General features: G+C 38.6%; 1 protein-coding gene across 3 annotated transcripts in view; it reads right to left on the reverse strand.

Moving 5' to 3' along the window:
* The window catches only part of LOC145983935 (excitatory amino acid transporter 3-like), a 49,378-nt gene extending 31,149 nt beyond the window's left edge, over positions 1–18,229 (reverse strand). The window contains exons 1-2 of one of the 3 annotated variants that reach the window (XM_083117105.1): positions 18,106–18,229; positions 3,336–3,813 (exon numbers count right to left, since the gene is read on the reverse strand). In XM_083117105.1, the coding sequence (XP_082973231.1) occupies positions 3,336–3,778 (443 nt within the window). In that variant the 5' untranslated portion in view covers positions 3,779–3,813; positions 18,106–18,229. Of the gene's footprint in view, positions 1–3,335; positions 3,814–10,611; positions 10,665–17,863; positions 17,931–18,105 lie in introns of those variants that run through there. The other 2 variants (XM_083117104.1, XM_083117106.1) reach the window with 2 other exon arrangements.
* Between the last annotated feature and the right edge of the window lie 1,612 nt (positions 18,230–19,841).

The following is a 19,841-nucleotide window of genomic DNA, read 5'->3' on the forward strand; positions in this document are numbered from 1 at the left end:
GGAATCTAAATGACTTAATGAAATGTTACCTCCACCAGGGATCGAACCTGGAACCCCTTGATATGGCAGCAATTCTATCGCTAGAGTATGGGGCTGGGAGGCCAATTTTAATATTTCCATCGTTTAGCATTTAGGAATTAGGTAGTTTGTGTACTCCTTGATTCTGTAACTTCATATTTCTCCCTCTCGAAGATTTGCAGTGATAAGGATAGGAAGGCTTGTGTTGCTGCAGCCATAAACCTTCGGGTTTAAGAATGCTGGAGAATTAGTTAGTTAGGAATATATATAACGATAAAACCAATAAGAGAACTTCTCTAACTCTCATGCAATTGTCGGTACTCCAATGAGGAACTAACAAACAGAAAAGAAACATAACGCTTCTTTAGATATTGAACGTCGTCCTAACTAACTAACTAACTCCCTAGCCTTCTTAAACCCGAAGGTTCATGGCTGCAGCAACACAGACCTTCCATCTTTCCCTATCTTGAGCAAGTTCTATACACTCTTTTCCATCCCTACCGATTTCCCTTAGGTCCATTTTAACGTTGTCGCTCCATCTTCGTCTTGGCCTTCCTACAGGTCTCTTACCATCAGGTTTCCCAACAAGAATCCTGTAAACTCCTCTTTCCTCTCCCATTCGTGCCACATGGCCGGCCCTCCTAAGTCTTCTTGATTTAATTATTCTAATAATATCTGGACATGAATACAAATTATGTACTTCTAAATTAAGTAACCTTCTCCACTCACCTGTCTCCTCATCCCTTTTAGGTCCAAAGATTTTCCTAAGGATCTTATTTTCAAATACTCTCAATTTATGTTCCTCTTTCAATGTAAGGGACCAAGTTTCACATCCATATAATACTACAGGCAAAATTACTGTTTTGTATATTTTAACTTTTAGTTTCTTAGATATTAAACGAGAAGACAAAAGTTTATGAAGAGAGAAGTAACATGCATTTCCTGAATTAAGCCTACTTTTTATTTCCTCTTTAATATAATTTTCATTTGTTAATATTACTCCTAAGTATTTGAATTTGGAAACTGGTTCAAACGAGATGTTATCAATAATTAGATTTTGATTATTACCTAACACTTGGTTTCGGCCTGTAAGCATATATTTAGTTTTCTCTTTGTGAACGTCGTCCTACTTATAAAAATTCATTTTTCATATTTATTAGACCTATTCCAAAATATAGTGACACGATTTACAGAGGCTGCCAACGACAAAGAACATTCCCACAGCCACTGAATACGTCCATCTTCCAGGCAGGCAGATGATTTCGTAGCAAGTTCGGCGACTCGTGATTGACAAATTACTTAGTATCGAATGACCAGTGGCCCATTGATTTCAGAACACATCGTCATAAAGTAATTGCGATCTAACCGAACAAGAAAATGTACTTGAACATTGTACTTGACCCAATGGAAGTTTCATAACGGAAAATGGAAATTTTACCTTTAACACATATAACAAGATAGAAATGTTCTACAGTTACAGTTTTACAAATTAAAATAAAACATTAAAATATATGCAGTGTTATATAATTACAAAGTGTAAGACTAACAAGGGAGGTTATCTAAGTGTCCTCCTCCGATTTCCATGAAACTTGGCAGGTGTATAGTGGGGCCCAATGGAAGAAATACGTGTTTTTTTGTTTCAGCTAAAAAACGGTTTTAGGGGGCAAAACCCCTTCAAATGTCAAGATGAGGACAAATTGAAGTGAGGATCTGACCCCTGTGTCCGCCTCCGATTTCCATGATACTTGGCAGGTGTGTGTATAAACGGGCCCAAATGAAGAAATGCGTGTTTTTTTTGTTTCGGCTAAAAAACTGTTTTAGGGGGCAACCCCCCTCAAATGTCAATATGAGGACAAATTTAAGTGGGTATTTGACCTATGTGTCCCCCTCCGATTTCCATGAAACTTGGCAGGTGTATAGTGGGGCCCAAAGGAAGAAATACGTGTTTTTTTTTGTTTCAGCTAAAAAACTGTTTTACAGGGCAAAACCCACTCAATTGTCAAGATGAGGACTAATTGAAGTAGAGATCTGACCCCTGTTCCCCCCTCCGATTCCCATGAAATTTGACAGGTGTATAGAGAGGCCCTATGCCCCCTGTTTCTTCCTATGCCATATTTACGTGGTTTCGGGGTCAGATTCCCACTTCAATACACCTGCAAAGTTTCATGGAAATCGGAGGGGGAGACTTAGACCTCCCTTGTAAGTGTATTAATTAATTACAAATCGCGCACGCGCGCGCACACTCTCTCTCTCTCTCTCTCTCTCTCTCTCTCTCTCTCTCTCTATATATATATATATTATATATATATATATATATATATATATATGTGTGTGTGTGTGTGTGTGTGTGTGTGTTTGTGTGTGTATGTATATATATATATATATATATATATATATATATATATATATATATATTAGCACAGGTAACAATATGTTATAAGCACATTCTTTCTTTCCAAAGAAGCGCATGTTGGTTGGCAAAACGGATCCGGATCCGAAAGTACCGGATCCGGATCTGAAAATTCCGGATCCGAAAAATTTTAGGATCCGGATCCTTAGGATCCGGAACCAACCGGATCCGGACTTCGGATCCGCTAGGATCCGGATCTGGCCATCCCTAATTTCGACTGACTATACCACTGGACAATAAAGAATAACTAACTCTACAACAGGAACTAATAAACACACGTTGCGGATAAAGAAACCTTTAATGTATAGAACAATGGCATCATTTGTCTTCGCAAATCTATGTAAAGCTTGCAAAATTAGACGAATTTTAAGGATTTTAAAATATCCTTTGAGATTTTAGGAGGATATATTACATTATCTGTGAATGAAACAAATTCATATTTTCTGATTGCAGCTCGATCGGAGTATTTTATCTATTGACATGGGAAAATTATGAAATTAAGATTCATGTAAATTCATAATTAAATATGTAATTCACACTTACTTTGTGAATTCATCAAGTACAGACATGGACGTCCGCAGGATTTTTTCCAGGGAGGGGAAAGGATGGTATTTTTTTCCAGGGGGAGCCAAAAAGCCACATTTTCCCAAATAATAATGTTGTTCCCTCAAAAAAACATTGCTTAAATTTGAATTTATCATGTTCGTTCATTAATTAACACATATTATTGTGGCTGAAATGAAATTATATGTGTCAAATATATAATTTTTAGTTGACTTTCATTTTCCAGGATGGGGGCCACGCCCCCCCCCCCCTTCCGGACACAGGATAGCTATACAAAATATCTAAAACGTCTATCTTCGCCATAACTAAAGCAGGAATTGGTTGCACTAAATGCTAAACATACCTGAGTAAGTCCATTAAAGAATCTTCAGTTGTAATATTCCTCGTAACAGGTGATTCGCCAGCATCTGTATTGCTATCAAGAGTTTCTCCTGGATGTATACCTGAAACCAGTGCTATTCCTAAAATGACTGCACAAATCGTAGTTCCGAAGTAGTAAACGATAGCTCGACCACCAATCTTACCGGACAAACTCAAGTCGAGAGAACCAATTGCAGATACCATAGAGGACACGATCAGGGGAAGTATGAGAGATTGAAGCATTCGAAGGAAAATATCGCCCACATACTGAACGTACATAATCTCCCTTGCAGGCCATGGTTCATCCCTTGACGCTCTAAGACCAAAGCCTAGTGCAATGCCTACCACCACACCAGCCACTGTCAGTATGGTGAGCAAGTTCCTCCTCAAAAAGCCTTTTAGCTTCGGTAAGCATGCCTTCGCCATATTTCTTGTAAATATATGCCACAAATATTTCAGACCTGAAACAAAAGATAAAGAGAGAGATGAGATACGCATGCATTGGATACATTTTATTTGATCTATATGTATATCCATATCCATTTAATATATATATATTTAAAAATTAATTAGTAAGCCTATATTTGTTCATGTTACTTTTCCTTTTAGGTAGAAAGAGATATGTAAGAATATCAGAAACATATACATATACATATACCATAAAACATGACAAAGTACCGTGGTGTGTGTATTATTAAATATGGTGGATCGAATTAAAAAAAATGCAATATAATATGTGGATGGCCAAACAGCTCATATACAATCATATCAGTTCACGTCTTTATATTCTATTCCAAATTAAGTCAGAACAAGTGAGATTTTGAACATATCCTTTGAATTGGATGTGTATTTTTCATAATAAAGTTAGTTTCTACTATTCGCAAGTTTGATTCATTGATTTGTTGCTTTAAGTCCACTTTATACACAGGAAGGCTAATCGGGACTGGACCTACAGTTTAAAGTGGAATCCAAACCACTGTGCCATGTGCCTCCACCAGGTATCGAACCCGGGACCCCTTAATTACAAGGCGACGACGTTACTACTACGCCATCGTCGAGGCCCTATTCACAAGTTTGACAGAGTAGCCATCATGAAATGTCAATTCATTCATTTAGATTTCAAATCCTGAATAAAGAGTAATTCCATTTTGTATTAGAATATCAACAATGAAAAATAACACAAAATGATGCACATATAACAAGTGTAACAAATTACAATAATGAAAACAATATTACAGTCTTCAGATGCTTCATGCACGCCGTTGTGAAAGTCGTTTGAAGAGATGGAAGAATGGAGCATTTTTAATAAATTGTAGAGAGTTTGAATACTATTATGAGATGGGCTCTGTTCTTAGGAAAGTCTTGGATGTTTAAGTAAGAGAAGTTGGGACATTTCATGTTCTACGTGGGATATATTAAAAAGTGACAAGATTCTATTTGTGAATGGTTGAACATTCATGATTCCGAAAGGGAATCTCAGATGTGAAACCTGACTGCGAAGAGAATGGTTCTGTATTCGAAAATTAGATGCTTGTGAAGAGGACGCGGAAATCGTCGAATTCATTAGTATATATCATTAATATATACATAAGCATCATGCATAATCATGGTTTCCCACTCTTGGACATGCGGATGAATAACGGGAGGAAGGGGGTTCAATACATAATCAAAACATTCCTTTCACTCTTATTGGCGTCAATTTTCGATAATTGACCTCTTTTAAAGGTTTTTGGGCACCAGTTTTATAATTTTCCTATTGAAACAACAGAAAATCTATATGACAATATGGAAATTTTCTTGTAAGGAAGAAGAATGAAAATCGAAGGTGGCTATGATACTTTGCTTGGAAGACATGAGAGTGAAAGTATTTTGTATTCAAATTTTCAGTTCAATAATGATTAGATGAAACTGCCGAAGGGACACTCACAAAAGGAAATCCATGTCCAAATCTGGATTCGAACCTTAAATTTTCGAAGGCGAGATTGAGAGTCAACCATTCAACCCTCTGTCGCCGAAGCGACATGAAAGCATTTTGTTTTTAGAGGGGCACAGAATCATTATCAAGGAGGTCATAGCCGAAGGTACAGCGGTTGATCCTATTTTAAACTTCATTTGATACATCGATCCAAGCAACTGAAAAACGTAATTTGATCCCGCCTTACTGGCCGAGAGAATGCATATCTTATTGTTGTTGTCCAACATCCTACCAAATGCGTTGTCGACCTAAGGTCTCGCATGGGAGTTTCCGGATTCGAGTCCTGGCCTACACATTTCTTTGCGAGTGTCCCTTCATCAGTTTCCTCTAATCATCCTCATCGTCGCAACTAGCCAAAAGTGGAAGAAAAGTGACGTAAGAAAAAATAATTTGATTAATAAAATTGTTCAGAGAGCGACTAGATTACGTGTTATATTTGATAGCTAGGTCTCCATACATTTGAAATATGATATATTGAATCCAGTTCATGAAAATTGGCAGAGAACTCTATCAAAAGGGGAAAATGAGTCGCTTCTTAAGCGCTAAGTGCTACATGTTTCGTGACCATAGCCTTACCTAGTAACACAGAAAGAAATCGGGTATGAGCCAGCTTTTCTGCAAGTACGTCTCAGCACAGCGCTGTGTTAACAGGAAAAATTAACACAATTAACTTACCCGCTGTCGACGAGCTACGTTACAGCTTCTATTTTTCTCTTCGATCACAGGCAAAGAGACGGAACTTGCATCCGCCATGTTTTAGTTTGTGTTTTGTTATTTAGTGTAACTTGTCTACCTCTCTAGCCTCTAGGTCAATTGCGACGATGATGATGAATGGTGAATCGATGAAACAGCGAAAGAGAAAATTCAGAGTTTAAATCCACTTTGTTTAAGTCGGGACTGGACAATAAAGTGAAATTTGAATCCAGAACCTCTTGATCTGAATCTAACTGGATTGAGGAAAAATCAAACTATGTTATTCTTTTTACAAATTTGTATTAAAAAATTGGAACACACTGAAGCTAGAAAGACAAATGTCTGAATTTTAAAAAATTAGCACCTTTTGTTCAGCATATTCGAAAGCAATTTCCTACCCAGTTACGAAACACTTTACAATATTTTCCCCCCTTTTGACCCCTCTCCTCAAACTGCCGTTTCTAATCAATCATATGAAGATTTTAATAATGAGTTTGTCAATAAGATATGATTCGAGTCACTATTGGTAGGAAATCATTGAAAGATTTCTTATCAAACCGGACTTCGGAGAATAATTTGTAAAATTCAATTAGAACAACCATTATTTGGCAAGACAAACTGATATCTTTTAGTATGAAGAGCTAACTTACACCTGATTAGAATTTCCAACAATAATTCAAGAAAAGGAATGCGTCATTCTGTTTCACTTGAAAAGGAAGTGGACGTTGGTAAACACAATCTAAACGCAGAGGCCATAATCAGGTCAGTTTAAGTTGGGTCTCTTGATTGCAGACGATAACTTACGTGCGACTAGATGAAATATGAAATGCACTCGTATATATACAAACCGTGTGTCCATACATTATCATCCTGATTACAGTTCGTTATAATATATATAATATGCAACTTCAGCTTTCGTACACTCACACAATTTCTCTGCACAGAAAAGGCTAATCGGAACTGAACCTCCAGTTTTAAAGTGGGGTCCGAACCACTATGTGCCTCCACAGAATTTCCGAGGCGATATTTATGTAACGTTACTTTCTTTCCTATTTTTGCTTAATCGCGACGATCTAAGGAGATGGGTTTAGTTACCGTTTCCGCCCAAACTGCGCTGCGACTGTTGTGTGTGTTTTCTGGGCACGTACCTGATTTTAGATGTACATAAATAGATAAGATTGTTGCTAACGTTTGGGTTGACGTCTGGAAAAATACATCTAACATATATTATGATTTTCGCTTTTGTCGTTCATTAGATATGTTTTCGTACGTTTTTTTTTAAATTGAATGGTTTCCATGGATCATAGTATAAAGAAATATCCTGGATTATATTACACAATTGATCAGATTACACGAAATTACCTTCACCCATCACTGACTTCAAAAATACATCTCTTCTCTAAATTCCACAAGAACTAATCAATAAATATGTCCCAAAATTCAGTAGCGTTCTCGTAAGAGAAACCAGTGTTCCATTCATTTTTATTGTTCGTTGAGATATTTTGCATCTTTTCACATGCTAGACTAACTTTTTGTTGAGAAGAGATGGTTAAAACCGAGGACATAATTCTCAAGACCCCTTCACCTTGACAATTTCTTACCTACATCTCCTCTTTGTCATATATAAATTACAAAATTTGGGTTTATTCATAATAATTATGTTTATATATTTTCACGAAACAAAACACTAATTGATATCGGAGAGGCATTTTGTGATTGTCTGGAGCCGTAAACGCAACTTCAATTTGTAGAATTGAAGCCAGTATGTGTGCATTTCTTCCCGGTTCCCAAAATATTATTTTGTATTTGTGTAAGGATAGTTTGCATCATGTCTGAGTCTAAGCTGTGTATTTCTCCAGATAATACTTGCAAAAACTACAAAACATTTTTTCCGGAGGCTATGAGCATTGTCATGTTCTAAGTCTTGTTCCATTTTTTTTTTGTAAAGTTAGTATTACTGTAGGTTTTCTTGCAGGATTGTAAAACAGATTTCTTGCTTTAAGGAAAAACATTTTTGCTGGTCTCCGTGGTGGAGTGGTTAGCAGAGGGCGCTACGATGCCAGGAGGCTGGGTTCGAATTCCGGTCTAAAACATGGGTGTTCTTTGTGAGTGTTCCTTCATCAGTTCATCACTCATCCTCATCTCGTCATTATAGTCCAGGACCTGGCTATGGTTCTGTAAGAAAGTATGAGTATAGAGATTTTTTTTCATCAATGCTTAGTAGTTTCCCGCTATGACGTCATCAAAGATCGCGGCCGCTTGATCACAAAACTGCCCACATCTCTGACGTGGTTGTTCGCATAGACCCTTGTGGATTTGGATTTCAACTGATAGAAGATGGTTATGTTCAAGAACGAATTTAAAGAAATATCCGGACGACTTTGTTGGGCCACATAATTGTTTAAAATATGCTAAATCTCCATGCATTTGTAGGGAACATGAATTAACCTTTTGCTCCTTTTGTAGGTGTGGCAGTGTCAGGGGACGGATTCAGCTTGTAAAAACCCATATTAGATAAAATATGAAACTGCAATATAATCACTCTTGGTAAATATTTATTTTAATGGTAGTTTAAAACCACTTTATTCATGGCATCAGTGCATTATGAATATTGAGACACTTTCATGTCGTCGCCTATTAGCACAGCACGTTTACGGCGCTAGGAGTCCTGGGATCGAATCCCGTACTGGGCATGGGTGTTTTTTGTGAGTTCTCTTCATCATTATCATCATTTCGCCATTCATCCTCATCTTCGTGATTAGCCAAGAGTGGCAGAAAAGCGAAGTAAAATAAACCAAATCATACAATCGTCGCCTTTTAATCAAGAGGTCCCGAGTTCGATTCCCAGTGAAGCCATATTGTGGTTCGGATCCCACTTTAAACGTAGATGCAGTCTCGATAAGCCTTTCTGTGCATAAAGTGGACTTAAAAACGAACTCAACAGTAATATTGAATTTATTGCAATATACACTATGTGGAAGAAAGTCATTGGACACCAAATGTCAGCGGATACCATCATATTTCTTGCAATCAATAGGAGGTCGGTCCGCCTTTGGCAGCGATAACAGCAGCCACTCGTCGTGGTAAGCTGGCCACAAGGTCGTGTAGTACACCGAGTGGGATATTCCACCATTTCTCCTGCAGTACAGTCACCAACCATAGAAGTGTAGAATTGCCAGGCGATCGCTAGCTCAATCGGCGCTCCAGTTCGTCCCATAGATGGTCGATAGGGTTGAGGTCAGGGCTCTGAGCAGGCCAATCGAGTCGGGTGACATTATTTTCTGCATACCACTCCATGGCAGCCCTGGAAGCATGAAAAGTCGCATTATCGTCCTGGAACACATATTCTTCGTTTCCATAGAAACGCCACAACGTGGGGAGCATGGGGTTGTCGAGAATATCTCGGTAGGACGCAGACGTCATGTGGACATACACCGGTACCAGTGGACCCACACCATGCCAGCTGAAACAACCCCAGAACATGATGCCGCCAACACCATATTTCACTGTACGCACTACACACTCGAGTAACAGACGTTCTCCGGGTAATCGCCATACCCACACTCTCCCATCTGATCGAAACAGTGTGAAGCATGATTCATCGCTCCATAGCACCTTCCGCCATTGCTCCACCGTCCAGTTTCTCCGCTCTTTACACCAGCGTAGTCTCTGCCGTTTATTGTTGTTATTTATCAGAGGTTTGTAGGCAGCGGCTCGACCATGATAACCGATCGCATGGGCCTTCTTGCGAAGTGTCTTGGTCGAAACAGTCAAATTGGTCGCACTTTGAAACTCTTCTGCAATCGAATGCATCAGACTGGTCCTGTTTTTCCGAATCTCCCTCTTCAGCACTCTCCTGTCCCGGCCGTCCAATTTCGTGGGTCTTCCACTTCGTGGTGCAGTGCTGCAGTGTCCCTTTTCCTTCCACTTCTTGATGACAAAGACTACAGTTGATTTAGGGACCTATCGGGCATCAGCTATGCTACGTATACTCATGCCTCCTATGGAGCAGCCCACTATGATCCCTCTTTGAAACATGCTGAGCTCTTTCCTGTCCATCATTTTATCAGCGAACGATCTGAGAAGCCTCCTGCTGCCGTATATATACACCCGTCTGTACTACCTTTTCCATGAGGAGTTCGTTTCAGAGTTGAAACCGAGGTGTCCAATGACTTTCTTCCACATAGTGTATATTAAATGGAAGTATCAATGGATTTTTTTATGCGAAAGAAAAACAATAAACCAAAGACAAAACGGTTTACCAATTATTTTCATTCACCTTATAAATAGAAATTATAGCATACTAACTCAATTTCCATGAACGTCGGTCAAGTATTAACAGAGATATGGGCAGTTTTGTGATCGAGCGGCCGCGATCTTTGATGACGTCATAGCGGGAAAACGTACCAGGTACCGGATGTCCACCCAAGTCAAAAATACTTCTTAAAACACTTACTAAGCATTGGTGAAAAAAATCTCTATACTCAGACGTTCCTACAGAACAATGGCTAGGGACAGGACTATTAAACAAAAGTGGCGGAAAAGCGACGTAAAATAAATAAATCATTCATGTGTACGTACAGATACTTACCTAATGAAAAATTAGATCAGTAGTGTAGAACAAGGTTTGAGGTCAAATTCTAGTTAACACGTGACAACGTTGACCTGTGTATCACCGTCTCGGAAAGAGAAACGCTAAGGATAATATATTCACACGTACTAGAAATGGTATCTAAAAAAGATAAATGCAGTATCTGTAGATATTTTCTTTATCGATCACAATGGAGTGTTACTTTACAAATAGAAATGACCTTAAAACGTTAGTGTGGGAAATAAGTTTTAACGATCATGCAAAGCAGAATGTTTTCAAGGAAATAATAAAAATGTAACAATTAACGCTGGAAGAAGTTTGGGAGTATTCTCTGATCTCATAATCATGGTCTAACGTCAGGGAGTTTGAGGGTTTATTTTGAGACTGCGAACATATTGCTCTTAGCACTGTCGCATACTTTTGCCTCCACATGTTTCCACTCAAGACTAAGCTTGAAGAAAGCACACTGTACCTTTCGCGCATTGTTAACCTAATTTGGCAAGGACGCGATCACATAACCTTCATTACATATCTTAATGGCAATGGTAGAATACGTCGACCTCCGTGGAGGAGTGGTTATCAGTTATCACATCACGCTACGACGCCAGGGGTCATGGGCATTAGCGTTCTTTATGACTGCCCCTTATCAATAGGCAGCGGATTTTTAGGTGCTAAAAAAATATTATTTTTTTTCGCTCTAAAAACAACGGAAATATGTGGCTAACAGTAGAAAATATTTATATTCAAAATTCTGTCAAACAAATAAAGAGTTACTCACCAGTGACAGCAGGGTGTTATTTGCTTGTTGCATTCTGTTGATTACAATGAATATACAGGGTGACTGGTAATTAGATGTATTCCCTGAAAGGGGTTAAAGTAGAGACAATTTGCAATAAATTTGACCATATGATACCCCGTCCGAAAATTAGTAGTTTTCGAGATAATCGAATTTCAATTGTTTTTTAAAAAATGACAATTTTCCACATAAAAAGAGGAATTGAGAAAAAAACTGCTCATTGTATGGAACTTATTTCTCCGTTTTCTGATAGCTAACAAATAAGTGGATCGTTGAAAAAAAGTTTTTCCCAAATAACAATCACATGTAAGTAACGGGTGGGTCTAAACTTACAAGTGATGATAAAAAATGCACTCTTAGTTTACTTGGCAACGTATTAATAACAAAAATGGTATGACACGAAGCGTACAAATTACTTAAATTACTTCTTTGTGACATCTGCTATCCAACAAGGTACAAATGTTGCTAACATACAGATTTGTGTACAAGAAATAATACTTCATTCACCTTCATGTGAATGGAATCAATGAACAATACAATTAAAGAACATTATACGTCTTGCTCAAAGTGGGCACCTCCGTTACGAATGCAGGCACGCAGGTTTTTACGGACATTTGGTCTCTTAACTCGTGATGTGATGGTGTCCTTGATGTGTTGACCAGCTGTTAAGATTCTCTCCCTGAGCTTTTCTTGCGAGTTTACTGCTGTCTTGTAAACTAAGTCTTTCATGTGGCTCCAAATGTAAAAGTCGCAAGGCGCCAAATCGATCGGGGGATCGAGCTGGGCAGTCATTATGCTGATAAATCATGTCACGTCTTGTAGCTAGAGGCACATCCTCCAACAACATTGCCATCCCGTTCCTCAAGAAATGTTCATAAGTGATACCATTTAAGATTTGGGGCAGGAAAAATGGCTCGATCAAATGATTGTTGATTACGCCCATCAATACTTCTGCCTGGGAGTGCGACAGTGACTGGATGAAAATTACCCAGAGAAATGGATTGCCGAGGCGGCCCGATTCCATGGCCGGCTCGATCCCCCGATTTGAAGCCTTGCGACTTTTACATTTGGAGCCACATGACAAGACACCGGTAAACTCGCAAGAAGAGCTCAGGGAGAGGATCTTAACACCTGGTCAACACATCAAGGACACCATCACATCACGAGTTAAGAGACCAAATGTCCGTAAAAACCTGCGTGCCTGCATTCGTAACGGAGGTGCCCACTTTGAGCAAGACGTGTAATGTTCTTTAATTGTATAGTTCATTGATTCCATTCACATCAAGATGAATGAAGTATTATTTCTTGTACACAAATCTGTATGTTAGCAACATTTGTACCTTGTTGGATAGCAGATGTCACAAGGAAGTAATTTAAGTAATTTGTACGCTTCGTGTCATACCATTTTTGTTATTAATACGTTGCCAAGTAAACTAAGAGTGCATTTTTTTATCATCACTTGTAAGTTTAGACCCACCCGTTACTTACATGTGATTGTTATTTGGGAAAAACTTTTTTTCAACGAACCACTTATTTGTTAGCTATCAGAAAACGGAGAAATAAGTTCCATACAATGAGCAGTTTTTTTCTCAATTCCTCTTTTTATGTGGAAAATTGTCATTTTTTAAAAAACAATTGAAATTCGATTATCTCGAAAACTACTAATTTTCGGACGGGGTATCATATGGTCAAATTTATTGCAAATTGTCTCTACTTTAACCCCTTTCAGGGAATTCATCTAATTACCAGTCACCCTGTATATCCATGGCCAAAGAAAAATTTCTCTAATATATTTATATGCAATAGACTTCGTCCTCGGAAGAGAGGATAGAATATTTACAGGTTCCTTGTTAGGTAGCCTGATGGCAAAAGATGGCCTGAAGGAAATTGCTAAGGGTGGTCAAGACTCAAGAGTGTATTCATTTTGCCTAGAATAGAGAGAAATGGAAAACGCATGTTGATGCGGCATTGAACCTTCGGGTTAAGCAGTGCCAGAGAGTTAGTTAATATATGAACGGCTTAAAGTTACAGTGGTGTAAGTGACTTTCTTAAAAAGAAAAAAACAGTCTGACTCAAAGCACTTTGCTGATCAACACAACAGATGTTTCCTTTATCACTAGACCTTAAACTGTCATCTGTTGACAGTTGAATGAATCTCTGATTAACTTCACGTTTTCTGTTAACAGATTGACTTCTATAGATCTGGTTTCTGTGTCTACGGCTTTTTTTTAAATAAAAAAAGTTACTTACACCACTGTAACTTTAACCCGTCCGTATTTATGTGGGGCGCAAGAAGTTTAACAACCAAAACAGTTCTTATCGAAGAGCTGTGCATTGTTACCACAAAACATTAGAATAAATGAATAATGCAACTGCATGTAACATGCTCCGTAAGAGTACTGTCAACACAGAATAATTTCGATTGATTAACACGAAGTTCCAACAAAGTAATCTACATTTCACTTAAATCATATCGTATTTCGATTGGCTCTGATGAAAAGGAAACTACAATCAATATCCTGGATGCAGCTATTCTGTTCTCACTCTACGAAGTCTTGTATTTGGATAGCATTGAAGTGCAATCTCGGCACTGAAGCGTTTCGATAAAAGGAAATAGTCTAATTCCACGAAGAATAATCAAGACATTGTTTTGTAAAAAAAGCATCACAACATATCCTCATTCGGTCTCTTCCCGTGTACGTGCAATACAATGAACAATGCTACAGAGTGAGTAATGATAAAAACTCGAAAGTTCAAGTAATTGTATATTTTCATTACATAGATCTGGAACACCAGAGAAAGTTAAATCTTTTTATCAGTAGGGGTATAGCAGAGTATTCTCCACTGCACCTCAGTCATCAGTATTAAGATAATTTTAAGTGAAAGTTTTGATGTGGAAAACTGGAGGGATCAAGGTGTAGACTTCTAGAGATGTGTAAGGCGTTTCTGAAACAACAAAGAAAACACAAATCCAAAAAACAAAGAGAAGTTGAATTAAAACAAAAATACCTGCTTCAGTTCATGCTCTATTGCAGCGCTATTTTGACAAGTAATTAGTGTCACATATATCAGGAGGGTATAGTCCCAGGCTCGAATCCTGGCCTGAGCATGGGTGTTCTTTGTGTGTGTCAATTCATCAATTTCATCATATCATCACTCATCCTCATCTTCGCGATTAGTCAAAAGTGGCAGAAAGGCGACGCTAAATAACAAAAAGCAAATCAAATCGTAGACCAGTAGCCGCCACTGCCCCAGTCTCGAATTAACTCTGGATGTTGTCGAAAGAGACAAGAGATCACGACTGATCAATTAGCATAACATGATGTAACATGTTGATAGGAGTAAGCGAAATTGAATTCACGTTTGTAACACGTAGCTATCCAATCTTTCCGCAAAGGTCGATAGTTCAATTGGTTCTCTGTGATGACGCTAGGAGAAATTAAACAAAATTCACGCACTTAACGGTTAGTTATCGATCTTTTTTCCCAAGCCGTAATTCAGTTATTTCGTGATTGTGGCGAAAGAAGCAAATGAAGTTTATTTCACCCTCTTAACACGTAGATATCCAATCTTTCCCCAAAGGGAGTATTGATTGATTGAGTTTGTGTCTTTATTTATGCACAGTACGGCTAATCGGGACTGGATCTACAGTTTCAAGTGGGATTCGAACCACTATGTGCCTTCCTTCCACGGGCATCGAACCCGGGACCTCTTCATTACAAGGCGACGACCTTGGCTACCACTGCGCCATCTGGGAGGTCCCCAAAGGGAGTGAATAATCCGCAGTCCACATGTTAGTCCCGTCTAGTTCGCTGCACTTTTTGTCTCTCTCTGGACTCATGAGTTTAATTGATTATACGGTGCAACAACACCGACTAATCTACTTCGTTGATTTGGTGTCTGCATAGTTTGCACTACGTTCTGAAGCGGCGTATGGTCACGTGGTACGTGCTAACTAATCAAATGAACGTTTAAAGCAGCAGCTGAACTTGAACACCGATTTTCGTCTACTTGGTTGAAAGTAATTTCTGTGCACCAGCCTGACACCGGGATACACCTGCACTACGCCTGGTGTCAAAAAGTGTGGCGAACTGGACAGGGGCTATTTTCCGATGATGGTGCAAGAAGAAATTGGAACTTAATATACACTTTTAACAAGTAACCATGGACGTCTGCAAGATTTTTCCTCGGTAGATACAATCAAGGTATTTTTTTTCCGGGGGAGGGGAGGCAAACGAGGTAATTTTCACCCATGACAGTGTTACCTCCTCCCAAAAACACTCCTCCAGTTTGAGGTTATCATGTTCCTGCAACGCCCTTATAGTAATGAACGTAAAATACTCTGGCTCAAATCAAATTTTGTTTGTGAAATTTCTAATTTTTTGTTAAATCCACTTTTTAGGGGGTTGTCGCTGTCAAATCTTTCCCTGGAGGGGTAACTCGTAACGATATTTAATTCACAACATATATTTTCAAAGAAGAGAGCATGGGAGAGAAATGAGAAAGGGAAACAGACACAAATTGAATAGAAAAAAGGTGGTGGAAAGAGGCAGTGGCGTGCCCAAGGTTGTGTGTCATAATCCGCCTATGGCCCAGTGTCCCTACAAAACAAAAGAACGTCAAAGGCAGGAAAATATGTCAAAATGAGCACCGAGTGCTAAAAAAAAGTGTACGTAAACCCTCCCTTTCGAGGTTCCTGGGCACGCCACTACAAAGAGGGAATAAAGTGAGGGGAAAAGTAGATTGCATCTGGGGTAGGAATTTTTTATTCCTATGGGCTCACTCAACGTCACAATAATTGGAGGAGGGTGAAGCAGTTCCATTTGAGTTTCATTATTTAGCGTCGCTTTTCTGTCACTTTTGGTCAATCCCCTGGCCGGGATTTGAACCCGGAATCCCCGGTGTTGTAGCGCGCTGTGTTAACCATTCCGCCCCTGAGGTCGGCTGAAGCAGTTCGAGTTTTGCTGAACGCACCATCTCCACGATGGCCAAAATGAAGACTAGTGAACTTTACACGTACGCTATTTTCACATGCGCCATTTCTTACAAGTCTATTCAAGAATTTGTGTAAAGGACAAGCATTTACTGAAAACTTCACATGCCACACTTTATTCACCACAGGATGCAGTAAACATATGACAGTTGCTTCTTTGAAGAATCCCAGCTCCTGAAAAGCTCTACAAGTTCTTAATTGATTGACCATCTCAACACTTTTTGCATCTCCATTTTTCATTTATCGTTTACAATTTACAGGGATCCATTGATATGGGAGCCCGTCGCACACGGTGCTGTGAGCACATCGGTAAATTCGCATCTGATTTGATATTTGAAGCTTTCACTAGGCCGTTGAAGAGAGTGACGTCTCTCTAAAGTTGGAATCGGTTCAGGAATTACCCAGCTGATAACCAGGGAGATGGTATCGTCAAAGTTTAAAATTTGTTGCAAAAGCGTTTCGTTATCACAAACATAGGCTTACGTCAATGTTGTCAATTTTTTTATGGTGCATGCCACATCATCCTTGTCTATTAAGTGAAAAGATTCAACTACTAACACTCACGGAAATATTTTGATACTACACTCAAAACATTATGCAACCGAGTTGCCAGCAAAAGAGACATCAGAACATTCCTTGGTGTTCGCATGGTTTAGCACAATCTGTGGTGTCTAGTTACACCATTTGCTATCAAACTATACCAAGCACCGAACTGGTGTTACACCACTTTAGGTGTTAACTCAGTTGCATACTTATTCTGAGTGAAAAATCAATTTAGCGATCAATTTTTTAATGCCAAAGAATTATCACGTAATGCAACTTTTAGTCCAACATACTTTTGAAATTCGAAAGAAAGAAAAAAAATCGGCCCACTGTAACGCAGAATGGACTACAGTAGAGTTGCTGTTTGTGCATAAATATTTCACAAAATTCTCAGTTAAAAGTAAAATTACTTTCACCAAACTCTTAGAATGCATTGATGCAATCAGTTAGGAAACATTGAAAAATAAGTTGAAATGCCCTAAATTTTAGTGTTTTTACCCTTACATAATATGCAATAGTTTAGGAGTTACAAAATGAGTGTTCTTGCAGGTCTGTATATCGACTGGAAGCAGGGAAAATCTACGAAAAGCGTAACGAGTTTTCCATAAACCTGACATTTAAAAATGCCGCAAGTCGAAAATGTATGGATGTTTCTCGCAAAAAGATTACATGCATGCTCAGGGGACCTGAGGGAATAAATGTTGCAATTTTGGTAAAACTGGAAGGGGTGGAAGCAAATGATCCGTGATTTGACATGACGTACCCATATGATATTAACAAATCTTAAGAATACTTCCAGAATCGGGATGGTTATTGACAAAAAATGTTGATCATAAAATTTAGAACCAATTCGAACATTGTGCATCGTGATATCTTGCTATCGTGGTTTCCAGCAAAACAAAAATAATTAAATTACTCACTTTCCTTTAGTGCCTTGTCCTTGTCCCCGAAGAACAATAACGGTATGTTACCATACTAGTTGGAAGCAAACAAGAAAAAGGTGAAATTCTTGTTTATCAGAAACGCCAGTGCCATGTAATAGATAAGAATATTGGGGTTGGCTTAGTATTTCATAGCAACTGCTGATAGGATCAACTTGAAATTATTACAACAATTTACTGATAATAATAATCTGGACACACACACACACAGCAGTATTTACCTTACGATTTGACACAACCAGGAATGTAGAAATTCCAGCGAAAATGCAGGCTCGACCATGGACTCAAACCTGGGTCCTGCCTGCTGAGCTAGCCCTGACTTCGCTTGATTTCTCGTTGTCGCCGTTTTACCTGTGTGGAATCGTCTGTCAGTGCTGTTGACGAAACCATGGATCATTGTAATCCCTAAGGTGAATAATGAATCAATCAATCAACCGCAACGGGATCTGTTGCCTTGGAAACACGGATGACATCAATAGGTAAAACAGCAAGAGCGAGAAATCAGGCGAAGTCAGGGCTGGCTACATAGCTAAGTTGGGTTGACAACCGTGAGTGAGCGGTTATCATAGTGCGCTACGATGCCAGTTTATACTTGTGTTTTTTCATGTGTTTATACTGAATGAAAAAAGAAACAATTCTATGAACCTGTATTTAATACAGAAAATAATGACAGGGGAAACTGCTGCTTAATTTGTAGAAAAGCGGCACGGTATGCCAGAGACCCGAATTTGAGTCCAGGTCGAGGAACAGTCCTTCTTCATATTATATGTATGCGCGGATGGATCGTGCGCACTCGATTACACATTTGTGCTTGTTAATTGAACTCAAGAAGTCTTTCAATTTGCATTTTGATCTACATTTTTAATAATTTTTGCATTGTAATTTTTGTTACTTTGCATCGCTATTTTGTAACTTATGGCGAATCGTGACGATGAGGATGAGGTAAAATTGATGAAGGGGCACACACACACAAACCATGGCCGGAATTTGAACTCGAGAATTTGGAAAGTCTACCACTTAACGCATTCGGTCACCGAGCTGGCTTCTAATTTCTTTCAACTAAGTTGATTTTGAAGTACAGGGTGCTCTGAATGTCCTGTTACCCGCAGGTGGTTATCACAGTGGGACTAATTAAATTTGTTCTCTGCCTTCACTGAAAGGAGGCCCAACAAAGACAGACAATAATATCACACAGAAAATGAAGACAAATTATTTATGTCAAGAAAATGGTGGAAGGTATACTGACCTGTATATTGTTCTGCAGGGGAAACAAGGTATTCGGACCACCCTGTATAACTCATTGTCTATAGAGTAGTGAAAAAAAAAAACCTTCAAATTTTACCTATTTAACATAAGTTGCCAGGAGTGAATCGTAGGTTTGTGGGATCACTTGATTGTGGGTACTAGGCTTTGTCCTTTTATAAATATACAAACAACCAGCCTCCAGCGCACACGTTCTTAACCATACCTATTTTATGATTTAAATCGGCAACCATGCATAACTTTTGTAATTCGTAAATTTAATGACTGCGTATTAGTAACAACTGTCATCACACATTATTCACGTGTTGTTGAAAAACTATTACAGAAAAGCATTTTAAATGAAATATTGATAGAGAAACGGAGCAAGGTAGTATTATTACACCATTTACTTCAAAAAAGTAAACCTAAAGTGAGGTGGAACTTTTCTCCTCAACCGATGATTTTGCGCGTCTATCCATATAATAAGGACAATTCATACACATTCAATGTTTATGTTCAGCTAAACCAAAATAATACAGTAAATAGTAGATCTACTGCATACCTCAATTTTTATTGCTTTCGATACAGTTCAGTCTTGTTTCATAGATGGTTTTTATTTCAACTAATTCAGGGTAGAATTAAGATTGAGAACAAATTAGTTCCTGAATCAAGACAAAAAAGTCGCACATAAGCTTGAAGTATCTCGGTCAATCTC

This window comes from Lepisma saccharinum, chromosome 2, assembly GCF_977018435.1.
Source record: "Lepisma saccharinum chromosome 2, izLepSacc3.1, whole genome shotgun sequence".
NCBI lineage: Eukaryota > Metazoa > Arthropoda > Insecta > Zygentoma > Lepismatidae > Lepisma > Lepisma saccharinum.